At 34.9% G+C, this 17,528-nt stretch overlaps 1 protein-coding gene across 9 annotated transcripts in view; it reads right to left on the minus strand.

Annotated features, from left to right (window-relative positions):
* Window positions 1–17,528, minus strand: part of KCNT2 (potassium sodium-activated channel subfamily T member 2) — a 374,999-nt gene that overhangs the window by 261,525 nt on the left and 95,946 nt on the right. For all 9 annotated transcript variants that reach the window (XM_077887107.1, XM_077887110.1, XM_077887105.1 and 6 more), the window contains exons 2-3: window positions 9,487–9,566; window positions 7,234–7,333 (exon numbers count right to left, since the gene is read on the minus strand). In XM_077887107.1, the coding sequence (XP_077743233.1) occupies window positions 7,234–7,333; window positions 9,487–9,566 (180 nt within the window). The remainder of the gene's footprint in view (window positions 1–7,233; window positions 7,334–9,486; window positions 9,567–17,528) is intronic.

Below are 17,528 nucleotides of genomic sequence, written 5' to 3' on the forward strand. Positions count from 1 at the left end.
CATTTAAAAATGAACTTAAAAAGATTATGTTCAGGGCATCCCTGGGTGGCTCAGTGGTTTGGCGATTGCCTTCGGCCCAGGGCATGATCCTGGAGTTCCGGAATCAAGTCCCACATCGGGTTCCCTGCACGGAGCCTGCTTCTACCTCTGCCTGTGTCTTTGCCATTCTCTCTCTCTCTGTGTGTCTCTCATGAATAAATAAGTTAAATCTTTAAAAAAAAAAAAAAAAGATTATGTTCATTTATTAACTGAAATTCAGATCCATTTAATTGTGACAAGCCCCTAAAATATGCTTGAGAAAACAAATTCCATAGAACATCTTTTAAAATTATAATACAAATGGGAAGAGTTAAGATGGTAGAGAAGTAGGGGGACCCTGGGCTGTCCTCCTCCCTCAAACACTGCTGTATTGAGATCAGATCATTTGCAACACCCAGAAAATCCATCTGAGGACTGGGAGAGGTTGGTCACAGTTGGAGGGAGACACAACTGGCCACAGTTGGAGGGAGACAGTATGGCAAGTGCAAGGTGCATGGAAGTGAACTGGATGAGAGAAAAACTGGTGCCATGGTTTTGGGAAGGGAGGGAATCCTTTCTGCGGAGAAAGGAAGGGGACGTTGAGACTGCAACATTGGTCATACCAGAAGAAAACCTCTCCAGACCAAGGACTGGGAGCAGGGGTACTGAATAGCATAGGTTTTTTGCAAACACCATGTGGAGCTCAAACTCAGGTTGTGGAAGAGCACGACGTTTGCCAGAGTGAAAGCTGTGGAGCACGCTCCTGGGGAGAAGAAGGCAGCTGGCTCCAGGAAGGGAGCACACACATGGGGTAGGGATTTCTGGGGTTGCATGGGAAGGCATTGTTCCCCTTCCTGGAGTACATTTGGAAGAGGATATATTGCCTCTCTGGGGGCAAAAGACCCTGCAGGCACCAACAAATGGCCTTTCATCGGCAGGGGACAGAGGCACAAGCAGAGGATAGATAAGCTGGTCACTGACTTTCACTGTGCTACACCAGAGATTCTGCACACCATGCAGGTGTAAGACATTTTCTATGACAAAAGACACCAGACACAGCAGGGCAAGTCTCTACACTGGAGGACAGGGGTGAATCTCTGCCATGTCAGGTCCTTTAAGATTTGGAGTTTTTTTTTTTTTTTAAAGATTGTATTTATTTATTCATGAGAGACACAGAGAGAGAGAGAGGCAGAGACACAGGCAGAGGGAAAGGCAGGCTCCGTGCAGGGAACCCGATGTGGGACTTGATTCTGGGTCTCCAGGATCACGCCCTGGGCCGAAGGGGCGCTAAACCACTGAGCCATCCAGGGATCCCAAGATTTGGAATTCTGAATCCAAGCCATGTGCCAAAGATAAAATGCAGAGGAGCTATGGCCCAAAGCTCGCTGATGTCCCTCACTGCTCTGTGAGGGCTTCCTGAATAGCAGGGAGTGTGGGATCCCCTGTCAGGGACGAGAGAGTGGGGTGGCACCATTTCTCCACCCCTCCACCAACACCATGGTCCAGAGTGGTGGAAAGACATGCTTACACCAAACCTCCCCTCCATGCCTGGCAAGTGGGTATTTCCTGGGGCAGGTCTTACTCTGAGCCAACACAGCAGGCCACTCCCCCAGAATACCACGACAGGCAGAACCTCACATGCACCATGTCTACTGATCATAGAGTACTTCAAAGCATCACCTGCACTTCTGCTGGAAATAGGACCAAGCTTTACTTATATTTTTACTTTTTGTTTTCCTTGGGAATGAGGTTTATAGTTTTTTGTTTGTTAGTTGTATTTTTTTCTTTTCATTTCCTTTTCTCTCTCCCTCTCTCTCTCTCTCTTAGATCAAGGATTTTTTTTCTTTTCTTCCAGACTTATGTTAACAAACAAATCAAAGCAAATCTAGTCAAAGATCCAAAGCTTCTCCACTGCAGACAAGGAGGAACTCTGCCGAGGACTGATCAGTGGGAAAGAGCAGACAAAATGCAACAGCAGAGTGCACACAGCCTTCACCAGAAACATTTCCTGAAGGACCAGGCCCTGGACAGTTTTTAATATAGCATTACTCTCAGGTGCAAGAAACACAAGCTTTCAAAACACGCAAAATACAGAAACGCAGCCAAAATGACAGGATGGAGGAATACCCCCCAAAAGAAAGGTCAAGAAGAAATCATAGCCAGGGACTTGCTTAAAATAGATATATAAAATATACCTGAACAAGAATTTAAGACAACAGTCATAACTACTAGCTGGGCTTGAAAAAAGCATAGAAGACACCAGAGAAACTCTTGCTGCAGAGTTAACAAACCTAAAAACTAGTAGGCTGAAATAAAAAATGCCATAGCTAAAATAAAAAAAATAGACTGGATATCATCACAACGAGAATGGAAAAAGAAGTAGAGAGAATAAGTGATATAGAACATAAAATTATGTAAAATAATGAAGCTGAAAAGAAGAGGGAAAGAAAATTATTAGATCATGAAGGTAGACTTAGGGGACTGAGAGATTCCATTAAGTGAAGTAATATCAGTATCATAGGAGTTCCAGAAGAAGAAGAGTGAAATGAAAAGGGGCAGAAGGTTTTTTAGAATAAATTATACAGGAGAACTTCTCTAATCTGGGGAAGGAAACAAGCATTCAAGACCAAGCAGAAACTCCCCTCAAAATCAAGAAAAACAGTTAACCCTGAACATATCATAGCAAAACTTGTAAAATACAAAAATAAAGAGAGAATTCTGAAAGCAGCTAAGGACAAAAAAGGTCCTTATTCTACAAGGAAAGACAGGTTAAGGTTAGCAACAGACCTGTCCACTGAAACTTAATAGCCTGAAGAAAGTGGCAGGAAATATTCAACATGCTAAGTGCGAAAAATATACAATCAAGAATACTTTATCCAACAAGGATATCATTCATAAAAGAAGGAAAGATAAAGCGTTTCTAAGACAAGCAAAAAACTAAAAGAATTCATGAACACTAAACCAGCTCAGCAAGAAAAATTAAAGGAGACTCTTTGAGCTAGAAAGAATCCAAAAGCAACAAAGAACATAAAAGAACAGAGGCAATCTACAGGAACTGTGACTTTACAAGTAATACAAAGGCACTAAAGTTATATCATTCAGTAGTTACTCTCAATGTAAATGGACTAAATGATCTAACCAAAAGGCATAGGGTATCAGAAAGGATTTTTAAAAAGACCCATCAATATGCTCCTTAAAACAGACTAATTTTAGACCCAAAGACACTTCGAGATTGGAAGTGAGGGGATGGAGAACGACTTATTATGCTATGGACATCAAAACACCCTGGAGTAGCCATACTTCTATCAGACGAACTGGATTTTAAAACAAAGACTGTAATAAGAGATAAAGAAGGTCATTATATCATAATAATAGGGTCTATCCAACAAGATCTAACAACTGTAAATATTTATGTCACCAATATGGGAGTAATCAAATTAAAAAGTCCATAAATAGCAAACTTAAAGAAACTTGTTGATAATAATACAATAATAGTAGGAGGCTTTAACACATGACTCACAGCAATGGACAGATCATCTAAGCAGAAGATTAACAAGGAAACAATGATACACTAGACCAGTTGGATTTTATAGATATATTCAGAGCATTTCATCCTAAAGCAGCAGAATATAAATTCTTTTCAAGTGCACATGGGACATTCTCCAGAAGAGATCACAGAGTAGGTCACAAATCAAGACTTCGCCACTACAAAAGATTGAGATCATACCATGTATATTTTCAGACCACAATGCTATGAAACTAAAACTCAACCACAAGGAAAATTTTAGAAACACCACAAACACATGGAAGTTAAAGAGCACCCTATTAAAGAATGAATGGGTTAACCAGAAAAAAAGAAGAATTTATTTTTAAAATACATGGAAACCAATGAAAATGAAAACATGATAGTCCAATACCTTTGGGATGCACCAAAGGCAATCCTAAGAGGGAAGTAGTAATACAGGTCTTCTTCTAAAAGCAAGAAAAGTCTCAAATATACAACCTCACCTTATCTAAAGGAGCTGGAAAAACAACAGCAAATAAAGCTTAAATCCAGCACGAGAAGGGAAATAAGAAAGATTACAGCAGAAATCAATAACATAGAAATTTTAAAAAACTAGTAGAACAGATCAACAAAACGAGGAGCTGGTTCTTTGAAAAAACTGACAAAATTGATAAGCCCTGAGGCAGACTTATCCAAAAGAAAAAGAAAGGACTCAAATAAGTAAAATCATGAATGAAAGAGGAGAGATCACAACCAACACCTCAAAAATACAAACAATTATAAGAGAATATTAGGAACAATTATATGCCAACAAATTAGGCAACCCGGATGAAATGGATAAGATTCCATTTGAATGGTTGCTCTGTTAAATAATTTAGTTACCAGAAGTTAAGAGTGAATATTTATAAATGGGTAGGAACCTGGTTTAGAGTAAATAATCAAAGGGCAGAACTAAACAAACTCTTGTCTTTATCCTTCTGTGGGTCTGGCGTTTGAAATACTCTTTTGTAATATTTTACAAATAACCTAGAAATCTCCTAATAAAGAAGAGCCAAGTGATGAGGATGCAGGAGGCAAGAAGAAATAATGGAAAGAACAGTATTCCAATTTTGTCCCAGTACTAGCTATAAATTTAGACATTTCACTATAGTTATTTGAATTAAATTCTCTTTTTCTATAAAATAAAGTTGATGGCTGCTGTACCCAAGTCACAGCAACATTGAAAAAAATTAAATAATGTAGTGTATGTTTTCCTAAATATTTATCAAATCATGATGAGATAGACCAAATAAACATCTAAATTAATAAAATTAAAAAAAATTAAAATCTGCCTGGAATTATCATTAATCATAAGATAGATCAAATTGGAATAAAAGGGAGCTTCTAAGGATTGACCACACTACAAACCCATGTTTTGCAACACACTACTGGAAATCCTAGCTTCAGCAATCACACAACAAAAAGAAATAAAATGTATCCAAATCAACACGGAAGAAGTCAAATTTTCATTCATTACAGACAATCTGATACTCTATGTAGAAAACCCAAAAGACTCCAACACAAAATTTCTAGTACTAATACAGGAATTGGCAAAGTCACAGGATATAAAATCAACACAGAAGTCTGTTGCATTTCTATATGCCTGTAATGAAGCAGCAGAAAAAGAAACCAAGGAATCAACTCATTTACAATTGAACCAAAAACCATTAAGATACAAGGAATAAACCTAACCAAAGAGGGAAAAGATCTATTTTCTGAAAAATATAGAACACTTATGAAAGAAATTGAGGAAGACACCAAGAAATGGAAAAATATTCTATGTTCATAGATGGAAGAACAAATTTTTTTAAATGTCTATGCTATCCAAAGCAATTTACACATTCAGAAATCCCTATCAAAATAACACCATCATTTTTCACAGAGCTAGAACAAATAATTCTAAAACTTGTATGGAACCAGAAAAGACCCCAAACAGCCAAAGTAATGTTGAAAAAGGAAATCAAATCTGAAGGCATCACATTTCCAGACTTCAAGACATATTACAAAGCTATGATCATCAAGACAGTATGGTACTTGCACAAAATCAGACACATAGATCAATGAAACAGAATAAAGAACCCAGAAATGGATCCACAAGTATATGGTCAACTAATCTTTGACAAAGCAGGAAAGACTATCGGGGCGGGGGCAGGGAGGGGTGGGGAGAGGAAACAGTTTCTTCAACAAATGGTATTGGGAAAAAGGGAAAGCCACATGCAGAAGAATAAAACTGGACACTTTCTTACACCACACACAAAAATAGACTCAAAATGCATGAAAAAAACTAAATGTGAGACAGGAATCTATCCAAATCCTAGAGGAGAACACAACCAGCAATTTCTTTGATGTTGGCCACAGCAACTTATTACTAGATTCATCTCTTAAAGGCAAGGGAAACAAAGGCAAAAATCAACTATCAGGATTTCATCAAGATAAAAAGCTTCTGTACAGCAAAGGAAACAATAAATAAAATTAAAAGGCAACTTATGGAATGGAGAAAATATTTTCAAATAACGTATCAGATAAAGGGCTAGCTTCCAAAATCTATAAAGAACTCATCAAACTCAACACCCAAAAAATATAAAATCCAGTTACAAAAAGGGCAGAAGACATGAACAGACATTTCTCCAAAGACATACAAATGCCTAACAAACATACAAAAAAATGCTTATCACTCATCACCAGGGAAATACAAACCAAAACTACAAAGAAATACCACGTCACACTGGTCAGAATGGCTAAAATGAACAACTCAGGAGACGATGTTGGCAAGGATGAAAAGAAAGGGGAACTCTCTTGCACTGTTGGTGGGAATGCAAGCTGGTGCAGCCACTCTGGAGAACAGTATGGAGGTTCCTCACCCCAATGTTTATAGCAGCACTATCCACAGGGACCAAAATATGGAAAGAGCTCAAATTTCCATTGACTGATAAACATAAATTAGAAGTGGTGTACACACACACACACACAAACACACACACACACAGAGGGATACTACATATTTATCAAAAAGAATAAAATCTTGCCATTTGCAATGATGTGGATGGACCTAGAGTTATCATGCTAAGTAAAATAAGTCAGTCAGGGAAAAACTCATACGTGGAATTCGAGAAACAAAACAGATGAACATTGGTGAAGGGAAGGAAAAATAAAATAAGATAAAAACAGAGAGAGAGGGGCACCTGGGTAGCTCAGTATGTTAAGTATCTGAATCTTGATTTCAGGTCATTATCTCATGATCCTGATATCAGGCTCTGTGCTCAGCATGGAGCCTGCTTGAGAATATCTCTCGCAATCTCCCTATGCTCCTTCCATGCTCTCTTTCTCTCTCTGTAAATAGATAAATGAGATCTTTAAAAAAACAAAAACAGAGAAAGGCAAATCATAAAAGCCTCTTAAGTATAGCAAACAAACAGGGTAGCTGGAGGGGAGGTGGGCTGGGGAATGGAGTAAATGGGCAATGGGCATTAAGGAGGGCACTTATAAGGAGCACTGTGTGTTGTATTAAGTGATGAATCACTAAACTACACCTCTGAAACTAATACTACACTATATGTGAACTAACTTGAATTTAAATGAAATATTGAAAGAAAAATGAAATAAAATAAAACTATAATACAATTCAAAGTAATCAAAAGAATATTGTTGAAATTCAGACAAAGACACCTTACCATTCATTTCCTTGTGAAGGGTTTTCTAGTAGCACTCGGATTATGTATAATAAGCAGCTTAATAATTTGAGAGAAAAATTGAATAGACGAATTCTTAGACCTTTAAACAAACAACAAAAATTTAATTTTTATTTGAACTTAGTTCATGAAAGGCCAAAAAATTGTCAAAAATAACAACTTTAAGTACAGAATTTAAATTGTATATGGAAACCACAATACCAAAATTGTCTAAACTCTTAAATTTTAGGTAGCTGAATTTTAATTAGCTAAATATTGAAACAAAAAGGGCCATTGACAGATCGTATGCACTGAGAAGGGCAGCAAATATTATACCTAAAAATAAATCTAGATTTCAGACTTCAGAAGCTACAAAAATCATGTCCAATCAAGATTGGTTCAAATATGCTTAGAAGTGCAAGCAATTTTTATATCCATGAATTTTGGAATAAATTTTAGCTAGCTAGAAAATCTAGCCACTTACAAATTCACCAGATAGTTTATAAATCTTTTACTTTCAGAACACCTTGTAGATTTGATTATAGAACAATTATAATCATGTATATAATTATATATATACACTCAATTAGTAGTTACATAATTGTAGAAGAATCATAATGACATTTGCTGGAAAGTACATGCATACACACACACTTTTTAGTTCAACCAGTTGAAACTTACTTTTTACTTAAGGTTGAATACCAATGAAATCTTAGCTTTTGGGGAATATTAAGACTGCCATGTATATATCTATAAAACTGTGTAGATCACAGTTATGCAGCCTATAATACTAGATGATGAAGAAGGGCAATTAACATTAAGCAAAATATGCCTAAAGTCTGATTAATAGAAGCATTACCTTTCCTGTAATTATCAGGTGCTTTCTGATTCATGCATTATGAATAAAATTTTAAGAAAGTTCTTCTTACTATTTAATAAAATCTGGAAACAAAATGTCATTTTTTTTTACTCTGCTATGAGTGTACTTGAGGTAACATTTCTTAACAGTAAAAGGTTAATGCTTATTAATTGTGTAATTTCTCCTAAGCTTCCCTATTAAAATGGTAGGTACATTTTATAAGTTAGCTTCTTTAGAAAATCTTTTAAACTGTTAATGAAATTGCCCTGGTTTTTTAGAACTGGTCTCCTCAAATGACTTTAATCAAAGTTGGCTGCTGGTGAAGTTTTCAAATAATGCATCTATCTTTTCTAGAAAGATGGCATTGTTAATATTAAAATCCTGGAAACTTTCTATTCAGATGACGTGGCCCCTTTAGGTAACACTTCTTGGTGGAACTTCCTTGGAAATTCTAAACTGGGTTGGAGAGGCATTACCTATTATTGGCCTTAACTCTGCAGCTAACTTGCCATTAAGAATCTCTAACCAATGTGCCTTGCATACTGAAACAGTTCCTATAGTCAGTATTTGAAAGATTTACCACAACTCAGACTTTTCTCTTTGAACCCTATAGAGACACAACTTAATCTAGACCATCTCAAAAAGATTCAGGGTCAAAATTCTAAAAGAACAAAGTCAACACCAATCTAATATAGACCTTTTCATTATCTGATGACATTTTAAGCAATAATCCTATGGAAAACTGCATATTGACTTATTATATATGGCTTTTTAAAAATATGTGGTATTATAGGAAGGTGACAAATATCACTGACATAGCAACCTTGAATGATCTTAGGTCAGTGACTATGCCAATTTCATGTCTTCTTGAAGTTGCAGTGTCTCCCAAATTTATCTGATGATAAGAATCAGTGAGTGTGAAACTCTGAGCTGAGCCCTACACTTTCTGACTCAAAATCTCCAGAGAAGGATGCTAGTAACTGTACATTTCAGAAACCCCTGGATGTTTCTTGTTATCAAGTATGATTGGGAAATATTAAATTCTTCCTCAATAAATCATATAATTATTTCTCTTTGGTCAGAGACTTCTCAGTGTCCGTCACAGTTAAAATAAGGAGACTCTACATTTAAATTATTTTCCTCAGTGTCTCCATTATTCCAGATGGTCCTTTCACAAGTCTGCTTATTGATGTGGGATTTGGGGAATCACAGGTATTCAAAAACCCTAACACCACCACATGTAACATCTATAGCTTTCTAAGCATTTACTGCCTGGCAGACAAGATTATCATATTTATTCTACATAAAAGATATTTTGCAAAAGAATTACACAGCTCAATTTTTTTAGGCAAATATGTATAAACATAATAGCCAGGAGAATAAAATGAATGACTTACTTGATCTCTGGTTTTTGATAAAAAATAACTTTAGTCTCTCTTTAAATGTGTTTTCATTCATATAGAATTCAACTTGTACCCTGCAAGCAAAAGACAAAAATATAATTAATCTAAAGATGAATACATAAGATAATAATTTTATTTAATGCATTAGATACTTTGAGAGAATCTCCACTATAGAAAATGAAAATTGAGTAAAATACTGATAGAAGCAATCAGTTACTTTCTAATTCTAAACAGAATAAATTCATATATCATATATATTTAATTCTATTATATATATTAGCATATATAATGAGTGGTATGAATAATTCAAAACAGCAATAATATGTGTCTTTGGAATAATTTTGAATCAATATTTTCCCAAGTTTTTCTCCTGTCATTAGAATCAATTGGATACCTGAAGAACGCAGTTTGAATGCCACCACCCGATGTGCTGCATCAGAATCTTAAGGGACAAGACCCATGGGGAGCTTAGGTGGCTTTGTCAAGCCTCTGCCTTCAGCTCAGGTCATGACCCCAGAGTTCTGGGGTCGAAGCCCAATGTCAGACTCTCTGCTTGGGGACCCTGCTTCTCCCTCTCCCTCTGCCTGCCACTCTACCTGCTTGTGTATGCATGTGCTCTCTCTCCGTCAAATGAATAAATAAATTTTTTAAAAGGCAAAAAAGGGACCAGGCATAAAAGTCTATTTTTAAAAAGCCTTTCCCTTCAAGCTGAGCCTATCTGAGACAACACATTATGGGACACTTTACCTTTTTATTTATTTAGGCTCATATTAAAATATACATAGATCAACAAAGGAGTAATAATAACAAGTCAAATGTTAAAATCAACATAAATAGGTTATAAACCAGAAAAAACAATTAAGGAACTGAATATTATGTATATTCAATCTACAATACAATAATACCAAGTCTAAAAAGTAGTAGCATGCAAATTAATAAATACTTTTGCTTTCTCCCTAAATTCCAGCAAACTTCTAACATGTGATGTGTAATTAATATTTTCAAAATACTGAATGAGAAGAAATATTATGTTCATCATGATTTGTTAGTAATCATCACTTGAAACTTTATTTTTTTATTTGAAATGTTCTTAATTAAATGAGCTAAATACATTTTTGTTATGGTTCCAAAACAGCTAAGAAAGTATTTTAATGTTTATACAAACAATAGACTTAATTTCATTTCTCCTAATACCACAAAATTTTGATGATGTGATCTTTATAAACTAGAAACTTTAATTTGTAACTGGTATTTTGTAACTCTTAATTCCCGTCACCTATTTTGCAGCCCCCAACCGTCATCCCCTCTGGCAACCAAAATTTTGTTCTCTGTATCTGAGTTTTGTTCCATTTTGTTTTTCAGATTACACATATAAGTGAAATTCTAGGGTTTTTTTTTAAGATTTTGTTCATTTATTCATGAGAGACACACACAGAGTCAGAGACATAGGCAGAGAGAGAAGTAGGCTCCCTGCGGGGAGCCCAATGCCCAACTCAATCCCAGGACCCCAGGAACAAAACCTGAGCCAAAGGCAGAGGCTCAACTACTGAGCCATCCCTGGAATTCTAGTTTTAAAATAAGTCATGGATATGTAATGTACAGCAGGGTGACTATACTCAATAATATTGTATTGAAAATGTGAAAGTTGATAGGTCAGTAAGTCTTAGAAGTTTTCATTACAAGAAAAGAAAATTTTTGTTAAGTCTATAGGGTAATAAATGGAAACTAGATTTATTGTGGTGATCATTTCACAATGCATACAAAATTTCAAATCATTATGTTTACACCTGAAACTAATATAATGTTGTATGTCAATTATACTTTAATTTAAAAATTGCAATATCATCTAGTAGAACACTTACATATGCTTGCCTTTGTGAATGCAAACATTCATACACACATACATAAACTTACACACACGCTACAAAAGCACATGCACATACATAGAGACAAAGAACTCAAGCAGTATCTTAGAAATCTACTGTTAAGTCTGTTTCCCTTGGCTTTGACTGAAACAGCAGTTCATTTTAAAGTAAATGTACTACTGATATCAAGCTAGACTATTTCAAATTCGCTATGGATACAAAAGCAAATCTGAAAAGACATATGGCTATTATGCAAGTAACTCAGCAAAAGGCAGTGCAGATTTGCTCTAGAGTTATCAAATTTATAAGACTATGAGTCCATTCTTCAGATAATATCTAAAGTTCAGTACTGGGTATACAACAGAAGTTTAACTAAAATTAGGTCATTCAAAGCCTTATGCAAAATAACAAGGGATTTGGAAAGCTTTTCATAGGAGGACAAGTTTAAAGAACTGGAAATATTTAGCCTAAATATGAAGAGTTAGCAGTAACAGAATGGCTGTCTTTAAATATTGAAGTGGCCATCATTATTGAAATGAGATGACTCACAATATGATGCTCTATTGCATAGGATTAATCATAGAGAAATGGGAGAATTAGGAATGAGATTACCCAATTTTAAAATGGCCATCATTGTGAAGTGAAGAGCTCTCCAATATATATAAATGTACCAAAGACTGGATAACAGCTTATAATGCCATGACTGTTTTTTTCCTGAAGTAAAGACAATTTTGCATGAGATAAATTCTCTCATTAAATGACTTCCATATTCCCTTCTCATTATAATATTATGTGAAGTAAAACTATTAATTAATCTAGAAATCTCTCTGAGTCAACAATGAATACCAAGGAACACAAGGCACTAAAGTGTAAGTTTATACCAAGGATTTTTAAAAGCTAAAACTAACACACAAACAAAGCAAAACACTTCTGGATCCATGTCACCTCTCAGGTACAGAAAAATGACCTTTAAGGTAACTACTCATGATATTTAGTAGAGCTTTCTTTTATTTTTTTAATAATTACTCTTCCCAGAATCAAAGCCAGTTATAACGTATTATTCTTGGAGACCTTCCTAGCACCATACAGTTAGTTCTCTTATACTCAGGGACTTAATAGAGTTGAGTGTTTATCCTTCTTAATTTTTCCAAGATTTTAATTCATTTTAAATATTCTCTTTGTATTTCCTTTTCCAGATTTAAACGTGCTTTCCCTGTTTTCCTTCTCTCCATCCATCCTCCGTTCCTTCCACTCTTCTGAATGCTCTCCTCCTATTTAACTTTGTCTGAATTTACCTCCATCCATCAACTTAATGTACTCTTTCTGGATTTTCCTGCAGAACCCTACAGTTTTAGACACATTTACCCTAACGTAATAGTGGAATTATAATTGTATTTAATGAGAAATAATAATAAAATGGAATTGTAATTACTAGGTGGTATCTACTCCTATTGATGTTTTTATGGTTTAATATTAGCTTTATATTGGTCAAAAATGTTTTATTGTTTGATTTGCATAGACCCTACATATTCTTTGTGACATTTCTGGATATTTTATAATTTTGGTTGCTATTTTTTTTTTGGTTGCTATTTTTAAAGTGTTTTGTTCTAACCTTTAATTTTCAGTTTTGGTATTGTAAATGGCTACTATGTTGAATTCTTTCATATGCCGTAATTTTTTTCTTCAGGGTTATTCCTTAGGTTTTCTAGTCAAGCATTCAGGTCATCTAAAAATCTCCAGTATTTTTATTTACATTTAATTGTTATTATGTTAACTAGTACTTATTGAAGAAAAAATATCAACTGTGGTATGCATTCTCAGAAGGCCTCTTATACTTTAGCAATAATTATACCATTGACCCTCGGACTGCAAAAAATATTTATATCTTACTAAAAATCATATCAAGAGTGGATGAATAGTGATTCATCTTGAGTTAATCAAACAGATGGTACCTCTTGGAGATTTTTTTTGACATTGATTTGGTGAATTGTTTAAACAGTTTTTGTATTATGCAATTATTTTTTTCAGTTCCAGACTAGTTTTGGTAGCAAATTATTTAGGTAATTTACTGATGGATTCATTTTCTTATATTTTTAGGAGTTTTTCTTCTGTAGTCATAACTAAGACTGATGTGCTATCATCTTTAAGTCTATTATCTTTAAATATGAATTAAAAAACACATGAATTGAAAAACTCTCCAAATTTTTCTAAGGACTATAACAATTTTGATTACCACAAAGATGTTTACTGTTAACCATTTTCAATTTGCCTTAATGTTGACTTTAATTTGTTACTTTTCTTTTTTCTTTTCCTTCTGTTGCTCTGGTTACTTGAATTTAGTATAAGAATCATGCAAGATCTTATTAAAAGCCAATTTCCTTGTTTCATTCTTAAAATTCTTCTTTACTAACTCAAAGATAGGCCTCACCATTTTAAGCACACAAAAAATAATTCTGAACCAGGCTGTCCACATACTGTTCTTTCACTTTTTTCAAGTGCTAATAACGCCTTGGGCTCTGTAAGATGCCAAACCTTTGGCATCTCTCTTTGGAACTTGTAGTTGATGACTACCAAAGTAAGATTCTTCCTCTATTTCTATTTGGTGCCATCCCATCCTGACTCACTCTGATTCTGCAATATCAGTCACAGAGTCCATGCACAAGTTTTTATGACTATATTCATCTCAAACAAGGCAAAACCTATCTGGACTTTCTGGTCTCAACAGACAGGTTTAGTGGACAAACGTTAGTCTCTCTATGTATTTGTTGGTGGGTGTTTTTCTTTGGAAAATCTACATCTGGATGTCAAGTTAATGGACACAGCTCCATTGCAACTCCCATGTCTAAGAAATTTTCACCTGGCATCATTTTTGTGCTTTTAAGTTGGTGCATCCCTTCTAACTCTGTTTAGTGCTCTGACTCCAAAAAATAAGGAAAAAGGTAAAATCTCTCTGTATACTATTGCTAGGTTTCTCTCACTCTATTCTCACCACTACTAAAACTTAAAATGGGGTTTATATTTATGGGAATTATACATTTCCAAAGGTACAACATTACTATAAATGTACCCTTATTTTTTCTAAAGTCATTGCTATGTGTTGAACTATGTCCCCTAAAAAAATAGTTTGAAGTCCTAATCTCAGTACCTCATAATGTGACCTTCTCTGGGAATGAATCATTGTATACATAATTAGTTAAATTAAGATGAGGAGATACTGGAGTAGGATGGATCCTTACTCCAATACCACTGGTGTCTTATTAGAGGAAAATCTGGACACTGACAAAGAAGAAAGATGGCCATATGAAGACAGAAAAAAAGACTGGAATTTTATGGCCACAAGCCCAGGAACACCTAGGGCTACCAGAGGCTGAAAAGGCAAGCAAGGATTCTTCTTTAGAGACTTAAGAGAGAGCATAGTATTACCAACAACTTGATTTCAAACTTCAATGAATCCAGAGCTTGGCGTTAAGAAGCCTCTGTTGTTTTTAGGCACTTAGCTTCTGGTTCTTTGCTGTGGCAATACTTCGAAAGTAATCCAATAGTATTCTATGGTGGCAACAGTAGCATTTCTCAGTTATATGAATTAAATCCATTAGAATGTAAGCTCAGCAAGGGCCAGGACTGTATTTTGTTTTGTTCATGATTGTATCTTTAGCATGTCACATATTACTCGGGACGTATTAGGCATTAACCATGACCAATTGAAGGCCAGAATGGTAGGGTGGTCCCCAGTTCTTCCTTTGGAACAAATCTTAAGGATTCTGAGTGGATAGTGAGTAGGAAGATAAAAAAAAACATCTTCTTTCCTTCCTTAGATTAAAACTATTTGATGATGCAAAACATGGGTTTGTAGTGTGATCAATCCTTAGAAGCTCCCTTTTATTCCAATTTGATCTATCTTATGATTAATGATAACTCCAGGCAGATTTTAATTTTTTTTCAATTTTATTAATTTAGATGTTTATTTGGTCTATCTCATCATGATTTGATAAATATTTAGGAAAACATACACTACATTATTTAATTTTTTTCAATGTTGCTGTGACTTGGGTACAGCAGCCATCAACTTTATTTTATAGAAAAAGAGAATTTAATTCAAATACTTATAGTGAAATGTCTTAATTCATAGCTAGTACTGGGACAAAATTGGAATACTGTTCTTTCCATTATTTCTTCTTGCCTCCTGCTTCCTCATCACTTGGCTCTTCTTTATTAGGAGATTCTAGGTTATTTGTAAAATATTACAAAAGAGTATTTCAAACACCAGACCCACAGAAGGATAAAGACAAGAGTTTGTTTCGTTTTGCCCTTTGATTATTTACTCTAAACCAGGTTCCTACCTATTTATAAATATTCACTCTTAACTTCTGGTAACTAAATTATTTAACAGAGCAACCATTCAAATGGAATCTTGTTAAAAACATAAATACACTACATTAATAAGTCTACTATTAATTTTTAATCTTGAAAAATTGGTTTCATCAGTTCATGTTCAATTGCTTCCAAGGGGTTTGGTTTCTACCAGGCTTCCAACCAAGTAAGTTCACTTTAAATACTCTAAAGTCTCTCCTCTATTTCCCAACCTCTTTTTTTTGCCCATCCAATCCTCTTCATAATTACTCAAGCCTAACTTTCTCACCTTCTTTAGTTGGTGACATCTTATGAGGAGGCAAAGATTGATTCTGATGGCTTTAGACAGCATTCTCTTATTATATATAATATATATATTATATATATATATTATTTTTAACATTAAATTTAAAACAAAATCATCTAGGGGCACCTGGGTGGCTCAGTAGGTTAAAACAGCCAATTCTTGGTTTCAGCTCAGGTCATGATCTCAAGGTCTTCAAGTCAAGTCCCACCTTGGACTCTGCAGTCAGCATGGAGTCTACTTGTCCCTCTCTCTCCTGTTCTTCCTCCAGCTCACACTCTCTCTCCCTCAAATAAATAAATTAATAAATCTTTAAAATAAACAAACAAGTAAATAAATAAAACAATGTCATTTTTGGAAAGGGAATCCAATTAGTATAGATACATATTCACAATACCTACATACACATATATATATATGTATATGTGTATGAGTATGTTTGAATGTACACATGTAGTGATGTGTTGGTAATAAGGAGAGAATCTGGGGTGTTAATCACTCATCAATTTTGAGTACTTTTGTATTCAAGTCTCTCTTTTGTTAGAAAACTCATGTGTTTCATGTGCAATGTTCATTTGCAGAGCCTACTCTCTGTACTCCCTCATTTTATTTAAAAGAATTAAAGGTAAGCAACCTCATTTTATAATATGTAGTAAACTGATACATATTATATATCTTTACCAACACCAACTCAAGAAAAAGATCAGATGATTTAAGATCATGTCCATTTCTTTTCTTTCACCTCAACTCTACATCTTCCCATTATACACACACACACACACACACACGCAGAAGCCCGCAAGATGAAATGCATACATGCATGTATACACATGCATACATAAACATATATATATATATATATATATATATATATATATATATATACATGCAAACATATGCACATACATTCTGGAAGTATAGAGCCATTAGCCCAGAAAGACTTACAAATTTACATAATATGACTACAGGCAGCACAGCCCTACCACAAACAGCCTCTCCATCAAAACTCGTAACAACTACATGTAAATCCTCTCTTCTTTTTCTCTATACCTTTAGGAAGAGGATACAAAATACCATGTAATCTCTAACTCAGATTGGAATAGTGCATCAAGTCAATTTAAAACCTTGAAGAAAAATATAATGGGGCTTACCCATCCCAGGATTGCTAGGAATGGCAAAGTTAAATAGCAAAGTCCAGTATGGGTGGAAAGAAATAAGTATTTTCAAAGAGAAATCCATTGGGTTTGAAATAGGTCATGTTCAACTGATGCTGGTTGTCAGTATGAATCCAGAAATTGCATGAAGACACTCATGTACAGTGAAAGAAACACCTTTTAATTTTAAATAATTATTTTCACCAATGACATAAGACTTTAAATAGAGGGGCGCTTGGGTGGCTCAGTTAAGCATCTGCCTTGGGCTCAGGTTATATCCCAGGGTCCTGAGATTCAGCCCTGCATGGGACTCCTTGCTCAGCAGGGAACCTGCTTCTTCCTCTCCCTCTGCCTGTTGCTCCC

Source organism: Canis aureus, chromosome 38 (genome assembly GCF_053574225.1).
Source record: "Canis aureus isolate CA01 chromosome 38, VMU_Caureus_v.1.0, whole genome shotgun sequence".
Classification (NCBI taxonomy): domain Eukaryota; kingdom Metazoa; phylum Chordata; class Mammalia; order Carnivora; family Canidae; genus Canis; species Canis aureus.